General features: G+C 42.3%; 1 protein-coding gene across 1 annotated transcript; it reads right to left on the reverse strand.

Annotated features, from left to right (window-relative positions):
• Positions 1-629: 629 nt before the first annotated feature.
• LOC138847544 (uncharacterized) lies at positions 630-16,290 on the reverse strand. The gene is given in 4 exon segments (XM_070066678.1): positions 630-705; positions 707-800; positions 3,577-3,832; positions 16,207-16,290. Coding segments are annotated over 4 exon segments (510 nt in total).
• Between the last annotated feature and the right edge of the window lie 10,127 nt (positions 16,291-26,417).

Here is a 26,417-nt window from a genome sequence, read left to right on the forward strand (position 1 = left end):
TGAAGGTAAGTGAGTGAGTGAGGGTGAGTATGTGAAGGTGAGTGAGGGAGGGTGAGTGAGGGTGACTGAGGGAGAGTGGGTGAGGGTGAGTGGGTGACTGAGGGAGAGTGGGTGAGTGAGGTTGAGTGGGTGAGTGAGGGTGAGTGGGTGAGTGCTGGTGAGTAGTGAGTGCGGGTGAGTAGTGAGTGCTGGTGAGTAGTGAGTGTGGGTGAGTAGTGAGTGCGGGTGAGTGCTGGTGAGTGAGTGGGTGAGGGTGTGTGAGTTGGTGAGGGTGAGTGAGGGTGAGGGTGGGTGAGTGAGGGTGAGTGGGTGAGTGAGGGTGAGTGGGGGAGGGTAGGTGAGTGAGGGTGAGTGGGGGCGTGAGTGAGGGTGAATGGGTGAGCCAGTAGGTGAGTGAGAGTGAGTAGGTGAGTTAGAGTGGGTGAGGGTGAGGGTTAGTGGGTGAGGATGAGTGAGGGTGAGTGAGTGAGGGTGAGTGAGTGAGGGTGAGTGAGTGAGTGAGTCAGGGTGAGTGAGGGTGAGTGAGTGAGGTGAGTGTGAGTGGGTGATTGTGAGTGGGTGAATGTGAGTGGGTGAGGGTGGATGAATGAGTGTGGGTGAGGGTGAGTGAGTGTGTGAGTGAGGGTGATTTAGTGAGGGTGATTGAGGGTGAGTGAGTGAGGGTGAGTGTGTGAGGGTGAGTGAGTGAAGGTAAGTGAGTGAGTGAGGGTGAGTATGTGAGGTTGAGTGAGTGAGGGTGAGTGATTGAGTGAGGGTAAGTGCGGGTGAGTGAGGGAGGGTGACTGAGGGAGAGTGGGTGACTGAGGGAGAGTGGGTGAGTGAGGGTGAGTGGGTGAGTGAGGGTGAGTGGGTGAGTGCTGGTGAGTATTGAGTGCTGGTGAGTACTGAGTGCTGGTGAGTAGTGAGTGTGGGTGAGTGCTGGTGAGTGAGTGGGTGAGGGTGAGTGAGTGGGTGAGGGTGAATGAGGGTGAGGGTGGGTGAGTGAGGGTGAGTGGGTGAGTGAGGGTGAGTGGGGGAGGGTAGGTGAGTGAGGGTGAGTGGGGGCATGAGTGAGGGTGAGTGGGTGAGCCAGTAGGTGAGTGAGAGTGAGTGAGTAGGTGAGTTAGAGTGGGTGATGGTGAGGGTTAGTGGGTGAGGATGAGTGAGGGTGAGTGAGTGAGGGTGAGTGAGTGAGGGTGAGTGAGTGAGGTGAGTGTGAGTGGGTGATTGTGAGTGGGTGAATGTGAGTGGGTGAGGGTTGGATGAATGAGTGTGGGTGAGGGTGAGTGAGTGTGTGAGTGAGGGTGATTTAGTGAGGGTGATTGAGGGTGAGTGAGTGAGGGTGAGTGGGTGAGTGAGGGTGAGTGTGTGAGGGTGAGTGAATGAAGGTAAGTGAGTGAGTGAGGGTGAGTATGTGAGGTGAGTGAGTGAGGGTGAGTGATTGAGTGAGGGTAAGTGCGGGTGAGTGAGGGAGGGTGACTGAGGGAGAGTGGGTGAGTGAGGGTGAGTGGGTGAGTGAGGGTGAGTGGGTGAGTGAGGGTGAGGGTGAGTGAGTGAGGGAGAGGGTGGGTGAGTGAGGGTGAGTGGGGGAGTGAGTGGGGGTGAGTGGCGGGGTGAGTGGGGGGTGAGTGAGGGTAAGTAGTGAGTGCGGGTGAGTAGTGAGTGCGGGTGAGTGCTGGTGAGTGAGTGGGTGAGTGTGAGTGAGTGGGTGAGGGTGAGTGGGGGAGTGAGTGAGGGTGAGTGCGGGAGTGAGTGAGGGTGAGTGAAGGCAAGTAGTGAGTGCTGGTGAGTAGTGAGTGCAAGTAAGTGCTGGTGAGTGGGTGAGTGAGTGTGAGGGTGGGTGAGTGAGGGTGAGGGTGGGTGAGTTAGGGTGAGGGTGAGTGAGTGGGTGAGGGTGAGTGGGGAGTGAGTGAGGGTGAGTGTGGAGTGAGTGAGGGCGAGTTCGGAGTGAGTGAGGGTGAGTGAGGGCAACTAGTGAGTGCAGGTGAGTAGTGAGTGCGGGTGAGTGGGTGAGGGTGAGTGGGTGAGGTGAGTTGGGTGAGTGTGAGTGGGTGAAGGTGAGTGGGTGAGGGTGCGTGAGTGAGGGTGAGTGAGGTTGAGTGCGTGAGTGAGGTTGAGTGAGTGAGTGAGGGAGCGTGAGTGAGTGAGGGTGAGTGGGTGAGTGAGGGTGAGTGAGTGAGGGTGAGTGAGTGAGGGTGAGTGAGTGAGTGAGGGTGAGTGGGTGAGGGTTAGTGAGAGTGAGGGTGAGTGAGGGTGAGTAGTGAGAGTGAGTGAGTGTGTGAGTGTGAGTGGGTGAGTGTGAGTGGGTGAGTGGGTGAGTGGGTGAGTGTGAGTGGGTGAGGGTGAGGTTAGGTGAGGGTGAGTGAGTGAGGGTGAGTGAGGGTGAGGGTGAGTGAGGGTGAGGGTGAGAGAGGGTGAGATGAGTGGGTGAGGGTGAGTGGGTGAGTGAGGGTGAGTGGGTGAGTGAGGGTGAGTGGGTGAGTGAGGGTGAGAGAGTGAGGGAGGGTGAGTGAGTGGGTGAGGGTGAGGGAGTGTGAGTGGGTGAGGGTGAGTGGGTGAGGGTGAGTGAGGTTGAGTGAGTGAGTGAGGGAGCGTGATTGAGGGAGGGTGAGTGAGTGAAGGTGAGTGGGTGAGAGTGAGGGTGAGTGAGTGAGTGATTGAGGGTAAGTGAGTGAGGGTGATTTAGTGAGTGAGTTAGGGTGAGTGAGTGAGGGTGAGTGAGTGAGTGATTGAGGGTAGTGAGTGAGGGTGAGTGAGTGAGTGATTGAGGATAAGTGAGTGAGGGTGAGTGAGTGAGTGATTGAGGGTAAGTGAGTGAGTGTGTGTGAGTGAGTGATTGAGGGTGAGTGAGTGATGGTGAGTGAGTTAGTGAGGGTGAGTGGGTGAGGGTTAGTGAGAGTGAGGGTGAGTGAGGGTGAGTGAGGGTGAGTAGTGAGAGTGAGGGTGAGTAGTGAGAGTGAGTGGGTGAGGGTGAGGTTGGGTGAGGGTGAGGTTGGGTGAGGGTGAGGTTGGGTGAGGGTGAGTGAGGGTGAGGGTGAGTGAGGGTGAGGGTGATGAGTGAGGGTGAGTAGTGAGTGCGGGTGAGTAGTGAGTGCGGGTGAGTGCTGGTGAGTGAGTGAGGGTGAGTGAGGGTGAGGGTGAGTGAGGGTGAGGGTGAGAGAGGGTGAGATGAGTGGGTGAGGGTGAGTGGGTGAGTGAGGGTGAGTGGGTGAGTGAGGGTGAGTGGGTGAGTGAGGGTGAGAGAGTGAGGGAGGGTGAGTGAGTGGGTGAGGGTGAGGGAGTGTGAGTGGGTGAGGGTGAGTGGGTGAGGGTGAGTGAGGTTGAGTGAGTGAGTGAGGGAGCGTGATTGAGGGAGGGTGAGTGAGTGAAGGTGAGTGGGTGAGAGTGAGGGTGAGTGAGTGAGTGATTGAGGGTAAGTGAGTGAGGGTGATTTAGTGAGTAAGTTAGGGTGAGTGAGTGAGGGTGAGTGAGTGAGTGATTGAGGGTAGTGAATGAGGGTGAGTGAGTGAGTGATTGAGGGTAAGTGAGTGAGGGTGAGTGAGTGAGTGATTGAGGGTAAGTGAGTGAGTGTGTGTGAGTGAGTGATTGAGGGTCAGTGAGTGATGGTGAGTGAGTTAGTGAGGGTGAGTGGGTGAGGGTTAGTGAGAGTGAGGGTGAGTGAGGGTGAGTGAGGGTGAGTAGTGAGAGTGAGGGTGAGTAGTGAGAGTGAGTGGGTGAGGGTGAGGTTGGGTGAGGGTGAGGTTGGGTGAGGGTGAGGTTGGGTGAGGGTGAGTGAGGGTGAGGGTGAGTGAGGGTGAGGGTGATGAGTGAGGGTGAGTAGTGAGTGCGGGTGAGTAGTGAGTGCGGGTGAGTGCTGGTGAGTGAGTGGGTGAGGGTGAGTGAGTGGGTGAGGGTGAGTGAGTGAGTGGGTGAGGGTGAGTGAGTGAGTGGGTGAGTGAGGGTGAGTGAGTGAGTGGGTGAGGGTGAGTGAGTGAGTGGGTGAGGGTGAGTGACTGGGTGAGGGTGAGTGGGTGAGGGTGAGTGAGTGAGTGGATGAGGGTGAGTGAGGGTGAGTGAGGGTGAGTGGGTGAGTGAGTGAAGGTAGTTGAGGGTGAGTGAGTGAGTAGGTGAGTGAGAGTGGGTGAGGGTGAGGGTTAGTGGGTGAGGGTGAGTGAGTGGGTGAGTGAGGGTGGTTGAGGGTGAGTCAGGGTGAGTGGGTGAGGGTGAGTCAGAGTGAGTGAGTGAGAGTGAGTAACTGAGGGTGAGTGACTGAGGGTGAGTGAGTGAGTCAGGTTGAGTGAGGGTGAGTGAGTGAGGTGAGTGTGAGTGGGTGAGTATGAGTGGGTGAGTGTGGGTGGGTGAGGGTGGGTGAGGGTGAGTGAGTGTGTGAATGAGGGTGGTTGAGAGTGAGTGAGTGTGATTTAGTGAGGGTGATTGAGCGTGAGTGAGTGAGGGTGAGTGGCTTAGTGGGTTAGTGGGTGAGTGGGTTAGTGGGTGAGTGAGGGTGAGGGTGAGTGAGGGTGAGTGAGGGCGAGTGAGTTTGTGAGTGTGAGTGTGTGAGGGTGAGTGAGTGAAGGTAAGTGAGTGAAGGTAAGTGAGTGAGTGAGGGTGAGTATGTGAAGGTGAGTGAGTGAGGGTGAGTGAGGGAGGGTGACTGAGGGAGAGTGGGTGACTGAGGGAGAGTGGGTGAGTGAGGTTGAGTGGGTGAGTGAGGGTGGGTGAGTGAAGGTGAGTGGGTGAGTGAGGGTGAGTGGGTGAGGGTAGGTGAGTGAGGGTGAGTGGGGGCGTGAGTGAGGTTGAGTGGGTGAGTGAGTAGGTGAGTGAGAGTGGGTGAGGGTGAGTGCATGGGTGAGGGTGAGGGTTAGTGTGTGAGGGTGAGTGAGTGGGTGAGTGAGGGTGGGTGAGGGTGAGTGAGTGAGGGTGAGTAACTGAGGGTGAGTGACTGAGGGTGAGTGAGTGAGTGAGTCAGGGTGAGTGAGGGTGAGTGAGTGAGGTGAGTGTGAGTGGGTGAGTGTGAGTGGGTGAGTGTGAGTGGGTGAGGGTGGGTGGGTGATGGTGGGTGAGGGTGAGTGAGTGTGTGAATGAGGGTGGTTGAGAGTGAGTGATGGTGATTTAGTGAGGGTGATTTAGTGAGGGTGATTGAGGGTGAGTGATTGAGGGTGAGTGAGTGAGGGTGAGTGAGTGAGGGTGAGTGTGTGAGTGGGTTAGTGGGTGAGTGAGGGTGAGGGTGAGGGTGAGTGAGGGTGAGGGTGAGTGAGGGTGAGGGTGATTCAGTGAGGGCGAGTGGGTGAGTGAGGGCGAGTGAGTTTGTGAGTGTGAGTGTGTGAGGGTTAGTGAGTGAAGGTAAGTGAGTGAGTGAGGGTGAGTATGTGAGGGTGAGTGAGTGAGGTTGAGTGAGTGAGTGATTGAGGGTAGTGAGTGAGGGTGAGTGAGTGAGTGATTGAGGGTAAGTGAGTGAGTGTGTGTGAGTGAGTGATTGAGGGTCAGTGAGTGATGGTGAGTGAGTTAGTGAGGGTGAGTGGGTGAGGGTTAGTGAAAGTGAGGGTGAGTGAGGGTGAGTAGTGAGAGTGAGGGTGAGTAGTGAGAGTGAGTGAGTGGGTGAGGGTGAGTATGTGAGGGTGAGTGAGTGAGGGTGAGTGGGTGAGGGTGAGTGGGTGAGTGAGTGAGTGCGGGTAAGTGAGGGAGGGTGAGTGAGTGAGGGTGACTGAGTGAGTGAGGGTGACTGAGGGAGAGTGGGTTACTGAGGGAGAGTGGGTGAGTGAGGTTGAGTGGGTGAGTGAGGGTGGGTGAGTGAGGGTGAGTGGGTGAGTGAGGGTGAGTGGGTGAGTGAGGGTGAGTGGGGGAGTGAGTGAGGGTGAGTGGGGAGTGAGTGGGGGTGAGTGAGGGCAAGTAGTGAGTGCGGTTGAGTAGTGAGTGCGGGTGAGTGCTGGTGAGTGAGTGGGTGAGGGTGAATGGGTGAGGGTGAGTGGGTGAGGGTGAGTAACTGAGGGTGAGTGACTGAGGGTGAGTGAGTGAGTGAGTCAGGTTGAGTGAGGGTGAGTGAGTGAGGTGAGTGTGAGTGGGTGAGTGTGAGTGGGTGAGTGTGAGTGGGTGAGGGTGGGTGGGTGAGGGTGTGTGAGGGTGAGTGAGTGTGTGAATGAGGGTGGTTGAGAGTGAGTGAGGGTGATTTAGTGAGGGTGATTTAGTGAGGGTGATTTAGTGAGGGTGATTGAGGGTGAGTGAGTGAGGGCGAGTGAGTGAGTGAGGGCGAGTGAGTTTGTGAGTGTGAGTGTGTGAGGGTGAGTGGGTGAGTGAGTGAGTGTGGGTGAGTGAGGGAGGGTGAGTGAGTGAGGGTGACTGAGGGAGAGTGGGTCACTGAGGGAGAGTGGGTGAGGTTGAGTGGGTGAGTGAGGGTGAGGGTGGGTGAGTGAGGGTGAGTGGATGAGTGAGGGTGAGTGGGGGAGTGAGTGAGGGTGAGTGGGTGAGTGAGGGTGAGGGTGGGTTAGTGAGGGTGAGTGGGTGAGTGAGGGTGAGTGGGGGAGTGAGTGAGGGTGAGTGGGTGAGTGAGTGGGGGTGAGTGAGGGCAAGTAGTGAGTGCGGGTGAGTAGTGAGTGCGGGTGAGTGCTTGTGAGTGAGTGGGTGAGGGTGAGTGTGTGAGGGTGATTGGGTGAGGGTGAGTGACTGAGGGTGAGTGAGGTTGATTGAGTGAGTGAGGGTGAGTGTATGAGTGAGGATGAGTGTGTGTGAGGGTGAGTCGGTGAGTGAGTGAGGATGAGTGAGTGGGTGAGTGAGTGAGTGGGTGATTGAGGGTAAGTGAGTGAGTGTGAGTGAGTGATTGAGGGTAAGTGAGTGAGTATGAGTGAGTGAGTGAGGGTAAGTGAGTGAGTGTGTGTGTGAGTGATTGAGGGTGAGTGAGTTAGTGAGGGTGAGTGGGTGAGGGTGAGTGCGAGTGAGGGTGAGTGAGGGTGAGTATTGAGAGTGAGTGAGGGTGAGTAGTGTGAGTGGGTGATGGTGAGTGAGTGAGTGAGGGTGATAGTGAGTGAGGGTGAGAGTGAGTGAGGGTGAGTGAGTTAGTGAGGGTGAGTGGGTGAGGTTTAGTGATAGTGAGGGTGAGTGAGGGTGAGTATTGAGAGTGAGTGAGGGTGAGTATTGAGAGTGAGTGAGGGTGAGTATTGTGAGTGGGTGAGGGTGAGGTTGAGTGAGGGTGATGGTGAGTGAGTGAGTGAGGGTGAGTGAGGGTGATGAGTGAGGGTGAGTGAGGGTGAGTGAGGGTGAGTGAGGGTGAGTGAGGTTGAGTGGGTGAGGGTGAGTGGGTGAGTGAGGGTGAGTGGGTGAGGGTGAGTGTGTGAGTGAGGGTGAGGGTGAGGATGAGTGAATGAGGGTGAGTGAATGAGGGTGAGTGGGTGAGGGTGAGTGGGTGAGGGTGAGTTGGTGAGGGTGAGTGAGGGTGAGTGGGTAAGGTGAGTGGGTGAGTGAGTGACGGTGATTGAGTGAGTGAGGGTGAGTGAGTGATGGTGAGTGAAGGTGAGTGAGTGAGTGAGGGTGGGTGAGTGGGTGAGTGAGGGTGAGTGGATGAGTGGGTGAGTGGATGAGTGGGTGAGTGAGGGTGAGTGGATGAGTGAGTGTGAGAGAGAGTGAGTGGGTGAGTGAGAGTGAGTGGATGAGTGAGTGTGAGAGAGAGTGAGTGGGTGAGTGAGGGTGAGTGGATGAGTGAGTGTGAGAGAGAGAGTGAGTATGCGTGTGAGTGTGAGTATGAGTGAGTGTGGGTGAGTGTGAGTGAGTGAGAGTGAGTGAGCGAGTGAGTGAGTGGGAGAGGTCTTCGATCTGATGGTTCACTCTCCAATTGGCTACAAAGTCCAGATCTGTGCAGATCCAAATCCAGGAGTCAGGAGCGAGGAGCTTCCTCTGGGTCTCCCATGTGGGTGCAGTAGCCCAAGAACTTGGGCCATCTTCTACTGCTATACCAGGCCACAGCAGAGAGCTGGATCAGAAGTCGAGCAGCGGAGCTGCTGGGACTAGATCTGACACCCATATGGGATGCCAGCACTTCAGGCCAGGGTGTTAACCCGCTGTGCCACAGCACCAGCCTCATATAGCTGGATCTTGATAGGTTTTTAAAAAGGATTCTTTTATTCATTTATTTATTTGAAAGGTGAAGTTACAGAGAGAGACAGAGGGAGAGGTGTGTGTGGGGGAGAGAGAGGGAGGGAGGGAGGGAGAGAGAGAGAGAGAGAGAAAATATTCCATCCTCTGGTTCACTCCACAAATGGCTACAACAGCCAGGGCTGAGCCAGACTAAAACCAGGAGCCAGGAGCTTCTTCCTGGTCTCCCATGTGGGTGCAGGTGCCCAAGGACTTGGGCCATCTTCTACTGCTTTCCCAAGTATGTTATCAAGGAGCTGGATTGCAAGTGGAGCAGTGGGTGCCCATTTAGGTAAGCTCCTATTTGTTTTATTTATTTATTTTATTTTATTTTATTTTATTTGAAAATCAGAGTTACAAAGAAGCAGAGGCAGAGAGAGAGCGGTCTTCCATCTGCTGATTCACTCCCAAGTTGGTTGCAATAGCTGAACTGCTCCAATCCGAAGCCAGGAGCCAGGAGCTACTTCCGGGTCTTCCACATGGGTGCGGGGGCCTAAGGACTTGGGCCATCTTCTGCTGCTTTCCCAGGCCACAGCAGAGAGCTGAATTGGAAGAGGAGAAGCTGAGACATAAACTAGTGCCCATATGGGATTCTGGTACTGTAGGCCAGGGCTTTAACCCACTATGCCGTAACGCCATCCCATACCCCTTATTTATTTTAATCCATTCAGCCACTCTACTCTTTTGATAAGTTTAACCCATTTACATTTAAAGTAATTATTGATAATGAAAGACTTTTCATACCGTTTTCTAGCTGTCCTATAGCCCTTTTTGCCTCTCTTTTCCTTGCTGTTTTCCTTTGTGTTTTATTTATTTATTTTGGGAAGGGAGGGGAGGGAGGGAGGGAGGGGAAAGAATAGATATTATCCACTGGTTTATTCTCCAAATGACCACAATGTCTGGAACTTGGCCAGGATGAAACTGGAAGTCAGAAACTGAATCCCAGTCTCCTCTGTGGGTGAGAGGAACCCAGCTCCTTTATCTATCACCACTGCCTCCCAGGGTCTACATCAGCAGGAAACTGAAGTCAGTAGCTGGAACTGGGGATTGAATCCAGACACTCTGAGTTGGGACACCGGCATCTCAAAAAGTGTCCTAACTGCTAAGCTAAATGCCCACAATTTCCTTTATGTTTTGTTGATTTTTTCATTAAGATGTTTTGATCCTTTCCTCTTTAAGTTGATAACAACATAGATCTGAATTCATGTAGTATGACTTCTACACTTTGCATCCTCCCACTCACATTTTGTTATTGATGCCACATTTCACATCTTTTCATATTGTCTTCACATTAATAAATTTTTTACATTTGTCTTGACAAATGCTAGAAAAATGTTACCACCAGTGTTACAATATTATATTATTCTGAATTAGCCTATATAAATACTTTTGCAAGCAAGATTTACACTTTCTTACCATTCTTATTACTAGTTGAAGAATATTCTTTGCTGTATCTTGTGAGGAAGGTATGGTGCTGATGAACTCTCTCAGCTTTTTATGTCTGGGACAATCTATGCCTCCTCATTTTTGATGCACAGTTTTGTTTGGAGTAGTATTCTTAGTTGGAAAGTATTGGGTTTTTTGTTTTGTTTTGTTTTTACAGTGTTTTAAATATATTCTGGCCTGAAAGGTTTCTGATGAGAATTTGCTTATAGTCTTTTGATAATTCCCTTGCACATAAAATGTTTTTTCTCCCTCCTTGCTGCTTTCAAAATTTATTGTTTCGCTTTGGAGTTTGATTGTAATGTACCTCTGAGTGGCTTTCTTTGGTTTAATCTTATTTTACCTCCTGCATCCTAACGTCTATTTTGTCCCTCAGATTTCGGAAGTTTAAGAAAATTAGTACTTTGGGCAAGATTTCTGGCCCCTTTCATTTCTCTTCTTCTCTGGATTTGCACAGGGCATGCATATGGATCTGCTTGATGGTGTTCTAAAAAATCCTTAAGGTTTTTTTTTTCACTCTTTTACATTTAAAAAATATTGTACTACTCTGAATGGATAATTTCCGTTGATTTGTTTTGTACTTCACTGATCATTTCTTCTGTTAAAAGTCTGCTGTTGAAAACCTCTAGTGAATTTTCCAGTTCTGTATTCTTCATCTTCTAAATTATTGTTTCATGTTTTTTCAAATTGTCTATTTCATGATGTTTTCAATTTGCTCATGTATTGTTCTTTAATCCTTATTTGACACATTTTTGACAATTATTCTGGATTATTTGTCAGTTTAAATCATCTATTTATATTTTCACTGTGCTTACTTTTGGGAGCTTTATTTTGAAGCATATTTCCATTTTTTTTTCATTGAGAGCCATTTCATTGCCTCTTCCCGTTAGTATCTGCTCATTAGAAAAGCCAGCTACATCTCCGTGTCTTCAGGGACTGGCCTCACATGGGAAAAGACCTTCATCAATTGGCTCAGCCAGATATTTTGGGGCAAGGGAGTTTTCAAACATTCTTGCCATATTCCATGGGCACTCTGAGACAGGAAAGAGAGGAAACAGTCCTTTGAGTGACTCCCTTATAATTTGGGATGTAGTATACATGGTCCAATTCATTCTCTTTCCAGGAAGAATTGAGAAGTTAGTGTTTTTCCTCTGCTTGCCATGTGTTGATCTGAGAAGAGGGGATAAGGTGATTACAAACATAAACTGCCACCTCTGATCTTACTGATCACAAGGGTTACTTGATTCTTTGAGGTTCTGCCAGTGTTCCCAGATAAGCAAGACAAAAGCCAGTTCTTTGGGCAGTTCCCAATTTGTAATATCAGATATGCACTAACTCCTTCTATCCCCTGGGAAAATCTGCTTGCTCTCTACTAAGCCAAGTGATGAGCTATACCGACTGCCAGCTTAGTCTTTGTCCCATGGCATTCGGAGACAGGCAACATGGATGTCAGTCTGCTGGGAATCTGCCTGAAATGTCTGGGCTTTGATTGTACTAACCAATGCTTTGTCTTCTCAGGAAGAATCTGGGTTCTGAGATGTTTCCACCCAATCTTACTACACTGTGCCGAAGGTAAGAATTATGGCAAGAAAGTGTCCTATATTTCCTTACTGGCTTTGATGTGGCTGCTTTCATACTCATCCAAGATATAAGAAGCTTATCAAGTTGTTTCTGAATTTCTCACAAAGTGAATTGGTCTATGTTTTGTTGTTGAATTGGTGTGTTTGTGAGAAAGAGAGACTCTAGTGCTTCCTATTATGCCATTTTGATGTCATTCCCAGCAGCAATATATTATTTTCCACAAAAATGAAGAGTAAATAATAATTGGGAAACCTGGGTCTATACATTTTCAATATTGAAGATTTATTTTGAAGTGCTTTTCTCATAATGAAATCCATATATAACAAATCAATAGCTAACATCATATTGAATAAGGAAATGCTGAAGGCTTTCTAAGATCTGGCCCAAGAGAAAGACGTGTACTTTAACCACTTTTAAATAACATAGTACTGAATTACTAGCTACAGCAATCAAGCAAGAGAAAGAATTGAAAGGCATCCAAACTAGAAAAGGAAAAATGTCATAATTTATTTATATGGAAAACTCCAAAGATGTCCACCAAAAAAAAAAACTGTTAGAACTAATAAAGAAATCAACAAATTTGCAGGATACAATGTCAGTCTATAAAAATCAGTAGCATTGGTATACATCAATAGTGAATTATCTGAAAAATCAAGAAAGCAATCTCAGTCCCAATAGCTAACCAAAAATTAAAATACCTGGTAGTAAATTTAGCCAAAGTGGTGAAAGATTTCTACAATGAAAACTATATATCCTTGATGAAAGAAATTGAAGAGGACACAAAAGAAATGGAAACATTCCACGCTCACTATTTGAAAGAATCAAAATCATTAACATGTGCATACTACCCAAAGCAATGTATAGATTCAGTGAAATTTTTTATTAAAATACCAATAGCATATTTTCACTATAAAAACACTATTAAGTTTTTATGGAGCCATAAAAGTCCACAAACAGCCAAACCAACCATAAGCAAAAAGTAATCAGGAAACATTACATTGCTTAAATTAAATTTGTTCCAAAGCTACAGTAATTAAAACAGCATGATATTGGTATAAAAACAGATCTGTAGGTCACTGGAGTAGAATAAAAACCCTAGCAATAAACCTTGACAAAAGTGCTGAGAACATGCATTGGAAAAAGGATAGTCTTTTTTTAAACAATGTTGAAAATTGGTTACACACATGCAGAAAAATTAAACTAGACCCTTATCTTTCATCATGTACCACAATCAATTCAAAATGGATTAAATACTTAAATGTGATACCTAAAACTTTTAAATTATTAGAAGAAAACATTGGGAAAAGATTTCAGAACATTGGAATGGTCAATTTTTGCATTAAATCCCCCAAGCAAAGAGCAAAAATAGACATGTGGGATTTCATCGAGCTAAAGAGCTTCTGCACAGCAAAGAGACAGCTATGGAATGGGATAGGCTATTTGCAAACTACTTATTGATAAAAAGTTAGTATCCACAATACACAAAGAACTCAAGCAACTCAATAGCAAAATGAATAATCCAATTTTAAAATAGGCAATAGATATAAACAGACATTTCTTGAAGGTAGATATACAAATGGCCAACAAGAAACTGCAAATCAAAACCACAATGAGACTTCATCTCATTCCAGTTAAATTGTCTATTATCAAAAAGATGAAAGATAACAAGTTCTGGTCAGGATATAGAGAAAAAGTACCCCTTAAACATGATTGCAATGTGAATTAGTACACCTATCATGTTCCAACCATTCCATCACTGGGTCTATGTCCAAAGGAAGTGAAATCCACCTAGCCAACAGACCTTTGCACTTTCATGTTTTATTGCAACAGAGTTCACAATAACTAAAAAATAGAAACAACCTAAGTGTTCATTCACTGATGATTGGATAAAGAAACATGGTAAAAATATACAATAGACTATTACTCAGCCATAAAAAGGATGAAATCTTACTACTTGCAACACCATGGATGGAACTGGGGGTGATTATGGTAAACTAAATAAGCCAAGCACAGAAAGACCTATATCACGTGATGTACCTCATATGTGCAATCTAAAACTTAGGTCATCTCATGGAAGTTAAATATGTACTAGTGGCTACCAGAGGCTGGAGAAGTGAGGAAAGGATGGGCTAAGGTTGATTGATTGGTACTTAATTATATCTAGTTAGGAGTAAAAAATTTTGGGATTCTTTTACACAGGAGGGCAACTATACATGCTATTAATGTATAATTCTGTATAACAATAGGATGCTGGCATTATGATTTTATTTATAAAGTAAAAACTGTTTTTCTAAAATATAGTTTGTTTCTTCCTCCAAATAAGTAGAATATTATAAGTGATATAATTAAAATTATCTTTATTTAAAGCTTTCTTTATAGTTTTAAACATAAATAATCACTGAGGGCTTGGTGACTTTAGAAGACAGATGGCAGTTTACGGTTTTATTTTAATATTCCAAGATGTACCCTGGAATTTGCTTATGAGTAAATTATTGACTCTAATTTATTTTCTTCTGATTTTCTTAATTTTTTTCCATATTCAAGTGGAATGTGAACAAAACAAGTGTGAATTCTGTTTGTCTAGTTAACTGTGAACCAATCTTACTCATATAATGTAAATTGGCCAAACCATTCCATGTAGGAAGTTATCATTTTAAATTGTTTTTATTTATATAAGGGGACCAAATTTCATGTATTTCATATATACCGTTTTAAGAGTATAATGATACTTTCCACCCTACCTCCCCTCCCTCCCTTATGCCACTCTCCCTCCTACTTCCTTTCTTATTTTTCTTTTAATTTTTACATTTAGTGGAGTTAAGCTTGTGATTATAAACAAAGTTATCTTATATATCAGTTTGTGTCAGAATACCTCCTCCTTTTTCCTCATGTACAGAAACATCCTCTCAATTAGGCTGAATGAAGGATGTTTATCTCAATGAAATCCTTAAATATCAAAATGTCAAATGTTATCCTATGTTTAGCTGAAAGGAAGAATACTTGAGAAAACATTACAAAATCTCCTGCCAAAATTCATTTCTACAAGCATGGAGTTCTTGTGATTTGTGTTTTCAAGGACTTCAAATATATTATATTATTATGTTACTATTTTTTCTTAACAGTTTTTCAGTCATATTTTTAGAAAATATTAAACCTGAGGAGTTTGATAATATAAAAATGATAAAAATTTGCATTTTATATTTCCAAATCTCTTGCTACATCAAAGAAATAAGAGTTCCCAAATTGGTGTATCTTACATGCTAAAAAAGGGCGAAGAATTAGCACTTAATTGTAGTAATTTCCTAGAGTAAGTGTGAGCAGATGCACCCACAACATATGGTTACCAATATGACCCATTAATTCCACTCCTAGGTACTTGCCCAAGAGAATTGAAAACATGTGTTCACATGAAAACTTGTATATGAATGTTTATGGCACCATTACATATCATAGTAAAAAATGTAGAAATATCTCAAAAGTCTATCAACTGGTAAATGAATAAACAAAGTGTTTTATATCTGTGCAAAGGAATACTACTTGGCTATAAAAAGAAATACTGTAGTGATATATGCTGCAATGTGGTTGGAATTTCTAAAGATATGTAATTTGTAAAAGCATTCAGTTACAAAACAGCAGATTTAGTATGATTTCATTTATGTGAAATGAGTTTTAAAATTTATATTTTTGCAGACATTTGGTACAGCAGTTAAGACACTGCATCCCATATTGATATGGCAGAGTCAATTCCTGGATACACTCTCAATTCCAGCTTCCTGCCTCGGGAGGCTGTTGTGATGGCTCCAGTACTTGGTCCTTGACACCCATATGGGAGACCCAGATTCCGTTCCCAGGTCCCAGCTTCTGCCTGGCCCCACCCACCCCAGCTGTTGTGCACATTTGGGGAAAAAACCAGCAGATGGAAGATCTCTCAGTCCCTGTCTTTCTGCCATTCTAATAAAAAATACTTACATATTTAAAATAGAGAAAAATGTTCAATCTATAGAAGCAGGAAGCTGACTATTGGTTACAGGTGCTAGTGGGCTGTGGGGGAGGGACTGGATGGAAATACTGAGTGAAGTAACTGAGAATGGGTGCAATTTCTTTTGCAGGTCATGAAAATACTCTAATATTGTGCTTTTGGTTGCACAGGTCTATGAATACGGAAAAACGTTGAACTGTACACTTTATATAGGTGAATTATATGGTGCAATAATTAGATCTCAATAAAACTGTCCTTTAAAAATGGTATACTTAGCATTCCTCCAATAATCATTTTCTAAATATATCTACCAGGCGTTCTCAACCTTGAATGCATAGTAGAATCCTGATGCTCATGTAGTCTCCAAGATTATATCAACTTGAATTATAGTGGAACCTACAAATTGGTGTTTTTAAAGCTTCCCAGATGACTACCCATGTATGAGCAACATCAGGAAGCACACTGGAAACGAAAACATCTCAGTATGACACCAAACTAGCACGTTTTGCAGTTTACTTGCTTGGATTTCAGTTTTATTATTTATAAAATGAGTATAAACATATCTTTCCTTCTTTCTTACAACGTTTACAAACAGGCTTTGGGAGCCACAAAATTAACTTTCAAAATCGCTTTAAAGTAAAGTGTTAAGGTTCCTGCAGCAGGGGGCGCTGGCGAGCCCTCATCGCAGATCTGCTTTCCACCACTGTGTGCACCAGCGGCCCCTGCCTGCAGCAGGAAGACTTGCAGTCTTCTACTATATCCATTTTGGGCAGTTCTGCAAGGCGTTTGCCTGGCGAGATGCCTCCGGTAAGCAGTTACTTTTTTTTTTTTTTTTTTTTTTTTGGCCCCCACGAGACAGATTTGGGGGGCCCTCCTTTGCTAACCATCTCTGAGACCCAATTCTAAAAGACTTCTCCTACCTCGGCCAAGGCCGCCAGAATCCATCATCATTGACCAGGGGTCTGGCTTTTGGAAGGCGGGCCTGTCCAGCTAGAAGGAATCCCAGGTGATGTTCATGAATGTTATGAACTGTGTATCGCTCAGGGAGAAGCCTGTCTCCAACTATTCCCAGAGGCACGTGAGCCTGGGGGTCGACATTCACCATCTGGACACCATTAGCTTACCCCATAGAGCACGGCTGTAGTGTCAACTGGCACGGTGTGGAGCACATCTGGTGATTTGTTCTGGAGAAACGCAGGCAGCAACATGAGGACGCCCCTGCGATTGGCACAGAGACTCACTTGCGGGAGCCCGAGAACTGACACAAGACTCTGTAGGTTATGTTTGAGTGACTGGATGAACCCTCCCTGTTCCTGGCCAACCAGATGGAGATGTCCCTGTACGCTTCAGTCTGCGAACTCACCGGCTTACAGCCCTACCATCCGGGCAGCCCCTTCCCCGCTTGCGGGAAGGCACTGAAGTTTGCTGGCCAGGATCTCCCCACTCATCTCTTCCAAGATTCTCTTTAAGGAAGGGTGAGCCTACAGTGCCTTTCTTTTCCACTGTAGCCCTGTTTTATATATGCAAATGAACTTCTTGTTTATAACAACAAAAAGTAAAATGTTAGTATCAGAATCTAGGTATGGGTACCTGAGACTTCACTGTTAAATTGTTTCAATTCACTGTATGCTTGAAAATCATCATAAAATGCTCAAGGGTCAAAAAGCTATGGCCAAAGGTAAAGCAATGAAGAGAGCCAACAAAATTCTTGCTTTCATAGAGCTAACAATCCAAAAGCCTAGGCAATAAATAAGTAAGCTAATAGATGTCATATTTGACATGTTCTTTGAAAAAAATATGAGGGAGGATTAAGAAAATTGAAAATGACAGAATTCTTTTCATAAAGGACATTCTGGAAAGATTGATATGCAGACATTTGAATAGAGACTTGCACTGCTTCATTATCACTCTGGCTGCTGTTTTAGGAAAAGACTAGATAGAGAAAATGAAGGAAGCAAAGAGACCGATTAAGAGACTTTCAAAATGGTTCATATAAAAGATGATAATAAAAGTGTTAGAAGTGGTAACATTTGAAGGGGACCTGGGTATTTGAAAGCAAAAATGACAGAGTTTTCTGCTCCATTACATTTGGGTGTGAAAGAAAGAAGGGTCAAGGATAAAAGATCTCAAACAAGAATTATGTTCTCAGCTGTTAAGGAGTTTTATTAGTCTTGAGTTTATTAATCTTTATTATTCTTGATATTCTTTTCTTGTGGAATAGATTTCCTGAATCAAAATATTTTTCCATTTATCTCTCTTAAACTTCATCTTACTGGTTTTATAAAAATAACTGAAAAAGTGACAGCTAGTATATGCCTGATGCTTTACTTAGCCTAAGTTGTTATTCACGATGTTTCTGTACATAGATATTTTTCCTTATTTGACTGAGGAAGACAATGATGTTTGCAGAAATTGAATATCTTTCTTAGTATTTTATAGCAAATATTCATAAATGACAGAATCAAGACTTCAAGCCACACTCTCTGATGCTAACTCCTCTACTTGTTCCCCTCCGCTACCATTTTTTAGCTTGATGAGATAGTAATCAATCTTGAATCTGACTTCATATTTTCATGTTAATGTTTGATGATTGATAAATACAGGAAGGCCTCTTTTTCTGATCAGAATAAAACGAATAACTACACTGGTATAGTATTTATAATTTTCTATTTTATTAAATTGAGCCACAATGTTACTTGAAATGAAGGCATAGTATAAAAAATTACCGTCCTTAAATTTGTGTTTTCTAAACATTTAAGTCTGGACGTTTCATGTTTAGGGAGATCAGCACTGAAGTTTATTACAATGCTAATAATATAGTCTAGATCAACAGTCTATGTATAAAACATAAAAGTGAGATTTTTCTTTCAAGGCTGAATGTATATTTGAACAACTGTGAAATCTCCCTATGAACAGTTCAGCTTTTTTTTGCTAAATGTTTACATAATTTTCCCTGATTATCCCAAGACCTAAGGTAAGGATAAACACTGGTGAGCGTGAATGACAGCAAGAAATGCAAAAAGACTGACTAATGGAATATGGAAAAGCTTTCCTAGCGAGTAGTCTTAAGAATACCTATACAAGGGGCCGGCGTTGCGGCATAATGGGTAAAGCCACTGCCTGCAGTGTCGGCATTCCATATGGGCACCAGTTCTAGTCCCGGCTGCTCCTCTTCCTATCCAGCTCTCTGCTATGGTCTGGGAAAGCAGTAGAAGATGGCCCAAGTCCTTGGGTCCCTGCACCCACGTGGGAGACCCAGAAGAAGCTCCTGACTCCTGGCTTTGGATCTGTGCAGCTGCCGCCATTGAGGCCATCTGGGGAGTGATCCAGCGGATGAAAGACCTCTCTCTCTGTCTCTACCTCTCTCTATAACTCTGTATTTCAAATAAATAAAAATAAATCTTAAAAAAAAACCAGAATACCTATACAAGTGCAAAAAAAGTAGTGTGTATATTATTTTACACACAATACCAATAATGATTTTTAAGGAAAGTGAACGTAAAATATCCCATATAAAAGAAAGTTGAAAAATAAAAGTAAATGAACATAATTCCTGTAGTTTAGTTAATATTTCATAATATTAAACACTGACCATTACAGTGATTATGAAACTAAAGTGTGAAATAAATAGTCTTTTGATTTTCTTTGAGGGAATGAACTTTAATTTCTTTAGTTGGATATTCCTGGTGAGGGTAGAAGCAATCTGAAAAAGTCTCTCCATTTCATCTAATGGATATCATGTAGGTAGGATTTTCCCAGATGTAATTTTAGAAAGTATATATACATATATATGTTGGGCTATTACTATGAAGATATACAAATGATAACATTGAAAATATCATTTAAAGAAAATTATTTTCAAATCATCTCATTAACTACCTTTTATCTTTCTACTCTTTCAGATTGCACTAAAGCAATTTCTCTTCAGGGATATCATAAATATTATTTGTAACAAGATCAGAATATTGGAATTTTTAATGAAAACCATAATAATCTCAGAGGAACTCATTTATAGATCCAGTGGTTTTTATTTTTTAACATGAAGTTGACTTACACAGTATTAAGAATTTATTTGGAATTCAGATAAAATGTTTTATTTACACAGTAGACCTGGGTTGGAATTTCTAGACCTGGGTTAGAATTCCTGTACAGTCACTTAGTGATACGTAAATTTAGTAAAGTTGTAATGTACTCTAAACATTCATCTCCTCATTTGGCAAAGATGAATAATAACTTTCCCCAATGCAATAGTTTATTTTAAAGATTAGAGATGAAAAAATACATTTCTTAGAGTAAGCATTATATATACTGGAAAGATGGCTTTATGATAACAGTCCTAAATTAGAATGCTGGACACTTACTAAATAAATTATATTTAGTGAGTTTTTCATCTCTGTAAGTTTTGGAATTTTCATATGCAAAGTGAAAATTAAGATCTATGTTAAAGGATGACAAGATTAAATTTAGTAATATGAATATATGTTAAATGCCTTACACAGTTCTTAGATTATTGAATGGACTTACAAAAGATAGTCTTCCTCAAAGATACAGTAACTTTTTTAGAAGACATCAGAAATATTTGGCCCATGAATTTATATGTGAATGTTATAGAGCTTAATAGTTGATTTCAGAAAGATATTATATTTGAGAGACATAAAAAGGGTAAGCAAATGACAATAAAATGTGGGATGCAGAGGGTAAATGACTGACAATTAAGCTAGGAATATGTAATCAAATTACTCTTCTTAGATGGGAAAAAGATGACAAAATGTATGTGATAATCCAAGTGACAAATTTCAAAGTTTTGGAAAGAGAATTAGCAGGATTCTGGGGTATGACTATACAGGTCAAGTTTACACTAGAGTATCTTTTGTTCAGTTGTAACTATGATTATCTATCTATCGATCTACCCTTGCTAACAGAAACCATGTATTAATGGACATATAGGGTCATTTGTTCTTAGAACCTTCTAGTAGCATGCTTAGCTGATCTTTGTATGGAAAACATACTCAGTTTTCTTTATTATACTATATGGTGTGTCTCTTTTCAGTAAGTGTATATTATTTTAAGTTTCTGATTAGAAACATCTTCTTAAGGTCAAAAGACAACAGAATATGGTTTTTGCTTTTAAAAAAAGATTTTATTTTACTTTTATTTGAAAGTCATAGTGACAGAGAAAGAGGGAGAGACAGAGATCTTCCATCCTCAGGTTCACTTCACAGATGGCCAAAATAGCCAGGGCTGAGCCAGGCAGGAGCCAGGAGCCAGGAGCCAGGAGCCAGGAGCATCTTCCAGGTATCCCACATGAGTAGCAGGGGCCCAAGCACTTCGATCAACTTCCGTTACTTTTCTCAGGCCATTAGTAGGGAGCTGAATTGGAAGTGGAGCAGATGGTACAAAAACCGGCACCCATATGGGATGCCAGTGTTGCAGACTGCCCGCTACACCACAAAGCCATTCCTCAGAATATGTTTTAGAAATGAATTTCCACAATTATAACAATTTTTATATTTTTGCCTGGTGCCTTGTATTTTAGGATGGTTTTTACTGACATACAATAATATGTTAACCAAAATACTTGGGGTTTGATCTTAACATTGAAAAACCCATGCAAAAAGTATCACTGGATTTTTACTGTTTGGTTATTTTTGTCATAAAATAATAGAAGGCACAGCCTCCATCTTCTAGGAACTTCTAATTTACAGAGATACAAATTCATATCATGTTCAAGTATGAACATATAAAGGATATTAAAATTAAAAAGATGAATGTGAATGTTTAGAAAGATTTCATGGTGGAAGTAAATTTTATATTAGATTTTGAAAGAATGATAGAATCGAAAATCACCCAAGGTAAACTTCACTTTTATTCAAAGTAACGTTTTTACATACCATTTTACATACATTTTCTTTACATTTTTTTGTCTTCTTTCACTTTTTTTTTAAAGAAAGACTTTTATTTAATGAATATAAATTTCCAAAGTACAGTTTATGGATTACAATGGCTTCCCCCCCCATAACTTCCCTCCCACCCGCAACCCTCCCCTTTCCCACTCCCTCTCCCCTTCCATTCACATCAAGATTCATTTTCAATTCTCTTTATATACAGAAGATCAGTTTAGCATACATTAAGTAAAGATTTCAACAGTTTGCACCCACATAGAAACACAAAGTGAAAAATACTGTTTGAGTACTAGTTATAGCATTAAATCACAATGTACAGCACACTAAGGACAAAGATCCTACATGAGGAGTAAGTGCACAGTGACTCCTGTTGTTGACTTAACAAATTGACGCTCTTGTTTATGGCATCAGTAATCACCCTAGGCTCTTGTCATGAGTTGCCAAGGCTATGGAAGCCTTTTGAGTTCACTTCTTTTTTTTAAGATTTATTTTATTTATTTGAAATGCACAATTACAGAGCGAGGTAGAGACAGAGAGAGAGGTCTTGCATCTGCTGGTCCACTCCCCAAATGGCCGTAACAACCGGAATCTTCTTTGACTTCTAATTAAGCAACTGACTAGGTAGTTTTAGCAAGAACTCCCCCTACACATCTGTGGCTTTGAATTTGCGTTTCTCTTGACTCTTTGATGCTTTTCATTTTATGGATGTAATTTCATAAAGATCTGTTTTTCAATTTTTTCCCTTGAAACCATTAAAGACATTTAAAATGTACGAACGCTTGAGATGATTACTGCTTGTATGGAAAGCAATAAGTTAAGTAAAAAAAAAAAAAAGCTTAAATCATTATTAGGAATAGCTGTGCCATATTTTGAGAATTATAAAATTTGACATAGACTGAATAATTTCAAGAAATGTTCTTGAAAACTTTTCTCTGATGTAATACAGATCAGAACACTCCATAAAAGTATATGGTGTTGTTAACAGGCAGAATCATGCACCTTACCAATTCATATACTGCGGTCCTAAAACCCAGTACCTCAACATGAGGCTGTTTTGGAGCAAGGGCCTTCCTAGAGGTAACGGAAGGTGAATGAGGGGTGGGCCCTTACCTAATACGATTATTGTATTTAAAAGGAGAAGAGATTAGGACACTGATAGGTACAGAGGAAATCCTGCTATCCAGCTGGCAACAGACTCAAACTGCAGCACACTTCCCTGGGTCTCTAACTTGCTGGCTTACCCTGAAGATTTCAGACTTTCCAGCTTCCACAATGTATGAGCCAGTTCCTTAAAATCTCTTCCTCTTTCTTTGTGTCTCTTTTACTGGATAGAAATATAAATATGGATAAATGGCTAGATAGACAGACAGACATCCACTTGTTGGGTTCCTATAGAGAATTCTGAAATATTTGTACTGGCAGAAATCTATTTTCAGATTGACTATTCCTAGAATTAGTTATAGTTGTAGCTTCCTTTAAGGATCATTTTGGAAGATATTTTTAGTGTGTTTCTACCAGATTAAATTTAAAAAAAGTTTAAGATTTTCCAAATGCCAAAGTACTTTGAATTTGAGTTATGATACTAAACTACATAACATATCAAAGATTGGATGTGTATGAGGGATCTTCAAAAAGTTCATGGAAAGTGTCTCTTATGAAAAAACTATGCTTAGATTTGAAAATAAATTTTGCACTATAATAAAATTATCTTTTAACTTCACTTTTCCACAGATATTTTGAAGCATTCTAGTGTATATGTGTGTTTGCATGTGTATATGCTTTAAGAAGAAAAGTAGTTTTGCAGTAGTGAGTACAGAGAGTGTTTTCATTTGCAGTTTTCAATGTTATTACTATAGAGACTGGTATTTTTTCATGGATAGAACCTAATTTATAGAATGATTTTGGTTTTATGGAAAGCCATCACAAACATTATTAATTCTCTATGATTTATATTTTGTATGTATTGACTAAGCAGTTTCAGAATTTTCTTTTAATCTTAGCAGAAATTTATATGTCAGAATTCAGAAGGATACAATATATACGAAGTATGCAATTTAACATCTTAAATGTATTCAAATTAGAAGTTGTGGTGAAGAGCTAGGTCTGGAATTATCTACCATACAAGAGTTTGTTTGGCAACCATTTCCAGACAGTGGAATTATTTGTCAAATTTCCTTAGGTATACTCATATGTTTCTGCATTTTACAAAATATACCCAGTTAATGTATATTATTATAACAAATACCTCAAGAATAAAAATTATCTTATGATCTCAAGAATTTATAATATTCTTTAAAAGTGTTCTTACAAATAATGTTTTTGTCTGATTTGAGTAAAAAATTCCTGGTTAGAATTGTCTGAATGGGATATTATCATAGGAATCACAAAATTTGTAATGTAGAAGGAAATTTGGTGAAGTCAAGAATTTTCAGCATTATTTTCCTAACGATGTATGCATCTATTTCGTTATCAAAGTCCTTTTTCAGAGGGAATAATACATAGGTAGTGGTCATAAAAGGGTTAGCTCAGCATCATTAAGTAGATTAAACCTTGTATATTCCAAAGAAAAGTCTTCAAGATTTAGCCCTAGGGTAACAATTGGAAGCAAATCTCTAGACTCCTGGAATGTTCTGTCTAATAAGAGTGTTCAAAGTTGCTTTGATGAGATAGTTCATAGTAACAATTGATTTATCATGAATGCCTATTTTTGATAGGAGAGACATTGGATTCTGAGGAACTGAGGTCCGTCATGTGGACACTTCATGTCTACGTGACTTCCAATAAAAATACTAGACACTAACAGTTGGGTGAGCTGCCTTAGTTGGAAAACGTTTACATGTGTTGTCATTTATCACTACTAGGATAACTGCATGTGTCCCAGGGGAGAGGAGCTTACACTTGGTTCCTCCTGAACATGGCCCATGACACTCTTCTCTTTGCTATTTTTAATCTACATCCTCTTGCCATAAGCATAACCACGGGAATAACAACTTCTGAGTCTTGTGATTCCTTTTAGCAAATGATCGAGTGTAAAGTTGATCTTGGAAACTCCCAACACAAATACTCAAAAATTATATTTGTTATTTGTGGTTTCAAAAGATTGACCAAATCAAAATTCCCACTGTAGAAAATTAAATGTACAAACATGGAATGTAGTAAAATAAGAAAGAGGAGTGAACTTTTAGCACAGCGGGCTAAGATGCCAGTATCCCACCCTGGAGGAGCTGGGTTTGATTCTCTGCTCTGGCTGCTCTAAATTCCTGCCAATGCGAATCCTGGAGGAAGCGGTGATGGCTCACATAATTGTGCTCCTTCCACCCATGTGCGAGAGCGCAGTAGTGTTGCTGGTACTTTGGCTCCAGCCTAGGCCCAGCCATTGTGGGCATTTGGGGACTGAACCAGTGAATGGGACTGCTTTGTGTCTGTATTTGTCTGTCTGTCTGTCTGTCTTTGTGAGTGTGTGCGCACCTCTCACATAAATAAAATAAAATAAAATAATAAATAAAATATCCTGAAGAATGTACTTGGATTTGGGGTACCAGTAAAAATCATTTGTGTATGTGTACTTTTGTGTGTGTATGTCTCCCTCTAAAATATTAAAAATAAAATATAAAAAAATTAAAGTGAGAAATAATTTTGAATGATGGGCTGGGATTAGAGGCATCAGCATAAAACCACCTCTCTGTCTGTCTCTCTTTGTCCATATATATACATGAATATATACAAGAGTATGTGGAAAAGTTTTCGGAAAATAAGATAAAAGATATGTTTATTTTGTTGTGAAAATGTTTGAAGTCCAAGCATAGTTTTCATAATACACATTTTTCATGAACTCTGTAAAGTCCTTTCATATGTATATATGCACACCAGTGTACTGATATGCATGTATTTCCTATCTTTAGCGCTGAAACAACCTACCAGCAAAGGCACCTGCAACAGAAATGCGCACGCCTACCAAGTAGATCTTCGTTTCTAATATCAATCTAAAATGGATTAGAACTTCCTGGGGGAAATGCCAGCTTCCTCGGCTGAGCAGGATAGGTACAAAATACTCAAAATAGCTTCAGTTGAGAGCATGATAGAATCGCAGAGGAGCCTGATTAAACAGTGTCTTGTTAGCCAAATATGGGCAGTTTTAGAAATAGAATAGGGCCAGCGCTGTGGCACAGTGGGTTAACGCCCTGGCCTGAAGTGCCGGCATCCCATATGGGCGCCGGTTGGAGACCTGGCTGCTCCACTTCCAATCTAGCTCTCTGCTATGGCCTGGGAAAGCAGTAGAAGGTGGCCCAAGTCCTTGGGCCCCTGCACCCACGTGGGAGACCTGAAAGAAGCTCCTGGCTCCTGGCGTCAGATCAGCGCAGCTCCGCCCTGTTGGGGCCAATTGGGGAGTGAATCATCGGATGGAAGACTTCTCTCTCTCTCTGCCTCTCCTCTCTCTGTTTAACTCTTTCAAGTAAATAAATCTTTAAAAAAAAGAAATAGAACAATTTACTGTAGTGATCAACTAAAAATAATTGGAAGAAATCTAGAAACCAATTAATCTAGGGGCCGGTCTTGTGACACAGCAGGTTAAGCCAGTGTGTGCTGTGCCAGCATCCCACATGGCTGCTGGTTTGAGTCCTGACTTCTCTACTTCAGATCCAGCTCTCCGCTAATGTGCCTGGGGAAACAGTGGAGGATGACCCAAGTCCTTGGCCCTTGCACCCACAGGGGAGACCCGGAAGAAGCTCCTGGCTCCTGGCTTTGGCCTGGACCAGCACCAGCTGTTGAGGCCATTTGGGGAGTGAACCAGCAGATGGAAGCCTCTCTCTCTCTCCTTGGCCCCCCCCCAATAACTCTACTTTTCAAATAAATAAATAAATCTTTAAAAAGAAATAAATTAATCCAATCCTAGTAACAAATAGGTAAATAAGTATAATCTCACAGAATACTGACCTCTAAAGGGATCAGTGTTGGTGGCTGTTATAGTAAATATTGATCCATGCAATAATAATTTTTAATTTTCAGATGCTAATTCTTAGAGGAAATTTTGATGAGGAGCAGGTATTTGCATGGTCTTAGAGATTTTCTCCACAGATAGCATGTCAGTTACAAGTGAAAAATGATAATAATGGAATGGAGACTGGCTGTAAGTAATTACAACCACAGCTTGAGTACTCAAAATAAATATCATCAGTGTAAAGCCAATGAATTTCATGTGCCTTTGGATGTGATGCACTTAGAAGAAATATGACATCACTTTTACAGAATTCTGGATGGAAATGCATCAACTGAATCCCATCAGGATAAAATATAAAATAAGCACAAGGCAAGTAGTATGGTATTGAAAAATGTTGAGTTATTATATACTTTACAATTATCAATATCATGAAAATAAAGAAAGACTTTAGAAATGTTTCAGATAAAAGAGAAATAACAATGAATTTTACTGG

The sequence above is a fragment of the Oryctolagus cuniculus genome, chromosome X, assembly GCF_964237555.1.
Source record: "Oryctolagus cuniculus chromosome X, mOryCun1.1, whole genome shotgun sequence".
Lineage (NCBI taxonomy): Eukaryota > Metazoa > Chordata > Mammalia > Lagomorpha > Leporidae > Oryctolagus > Oryctolagus cuniculus.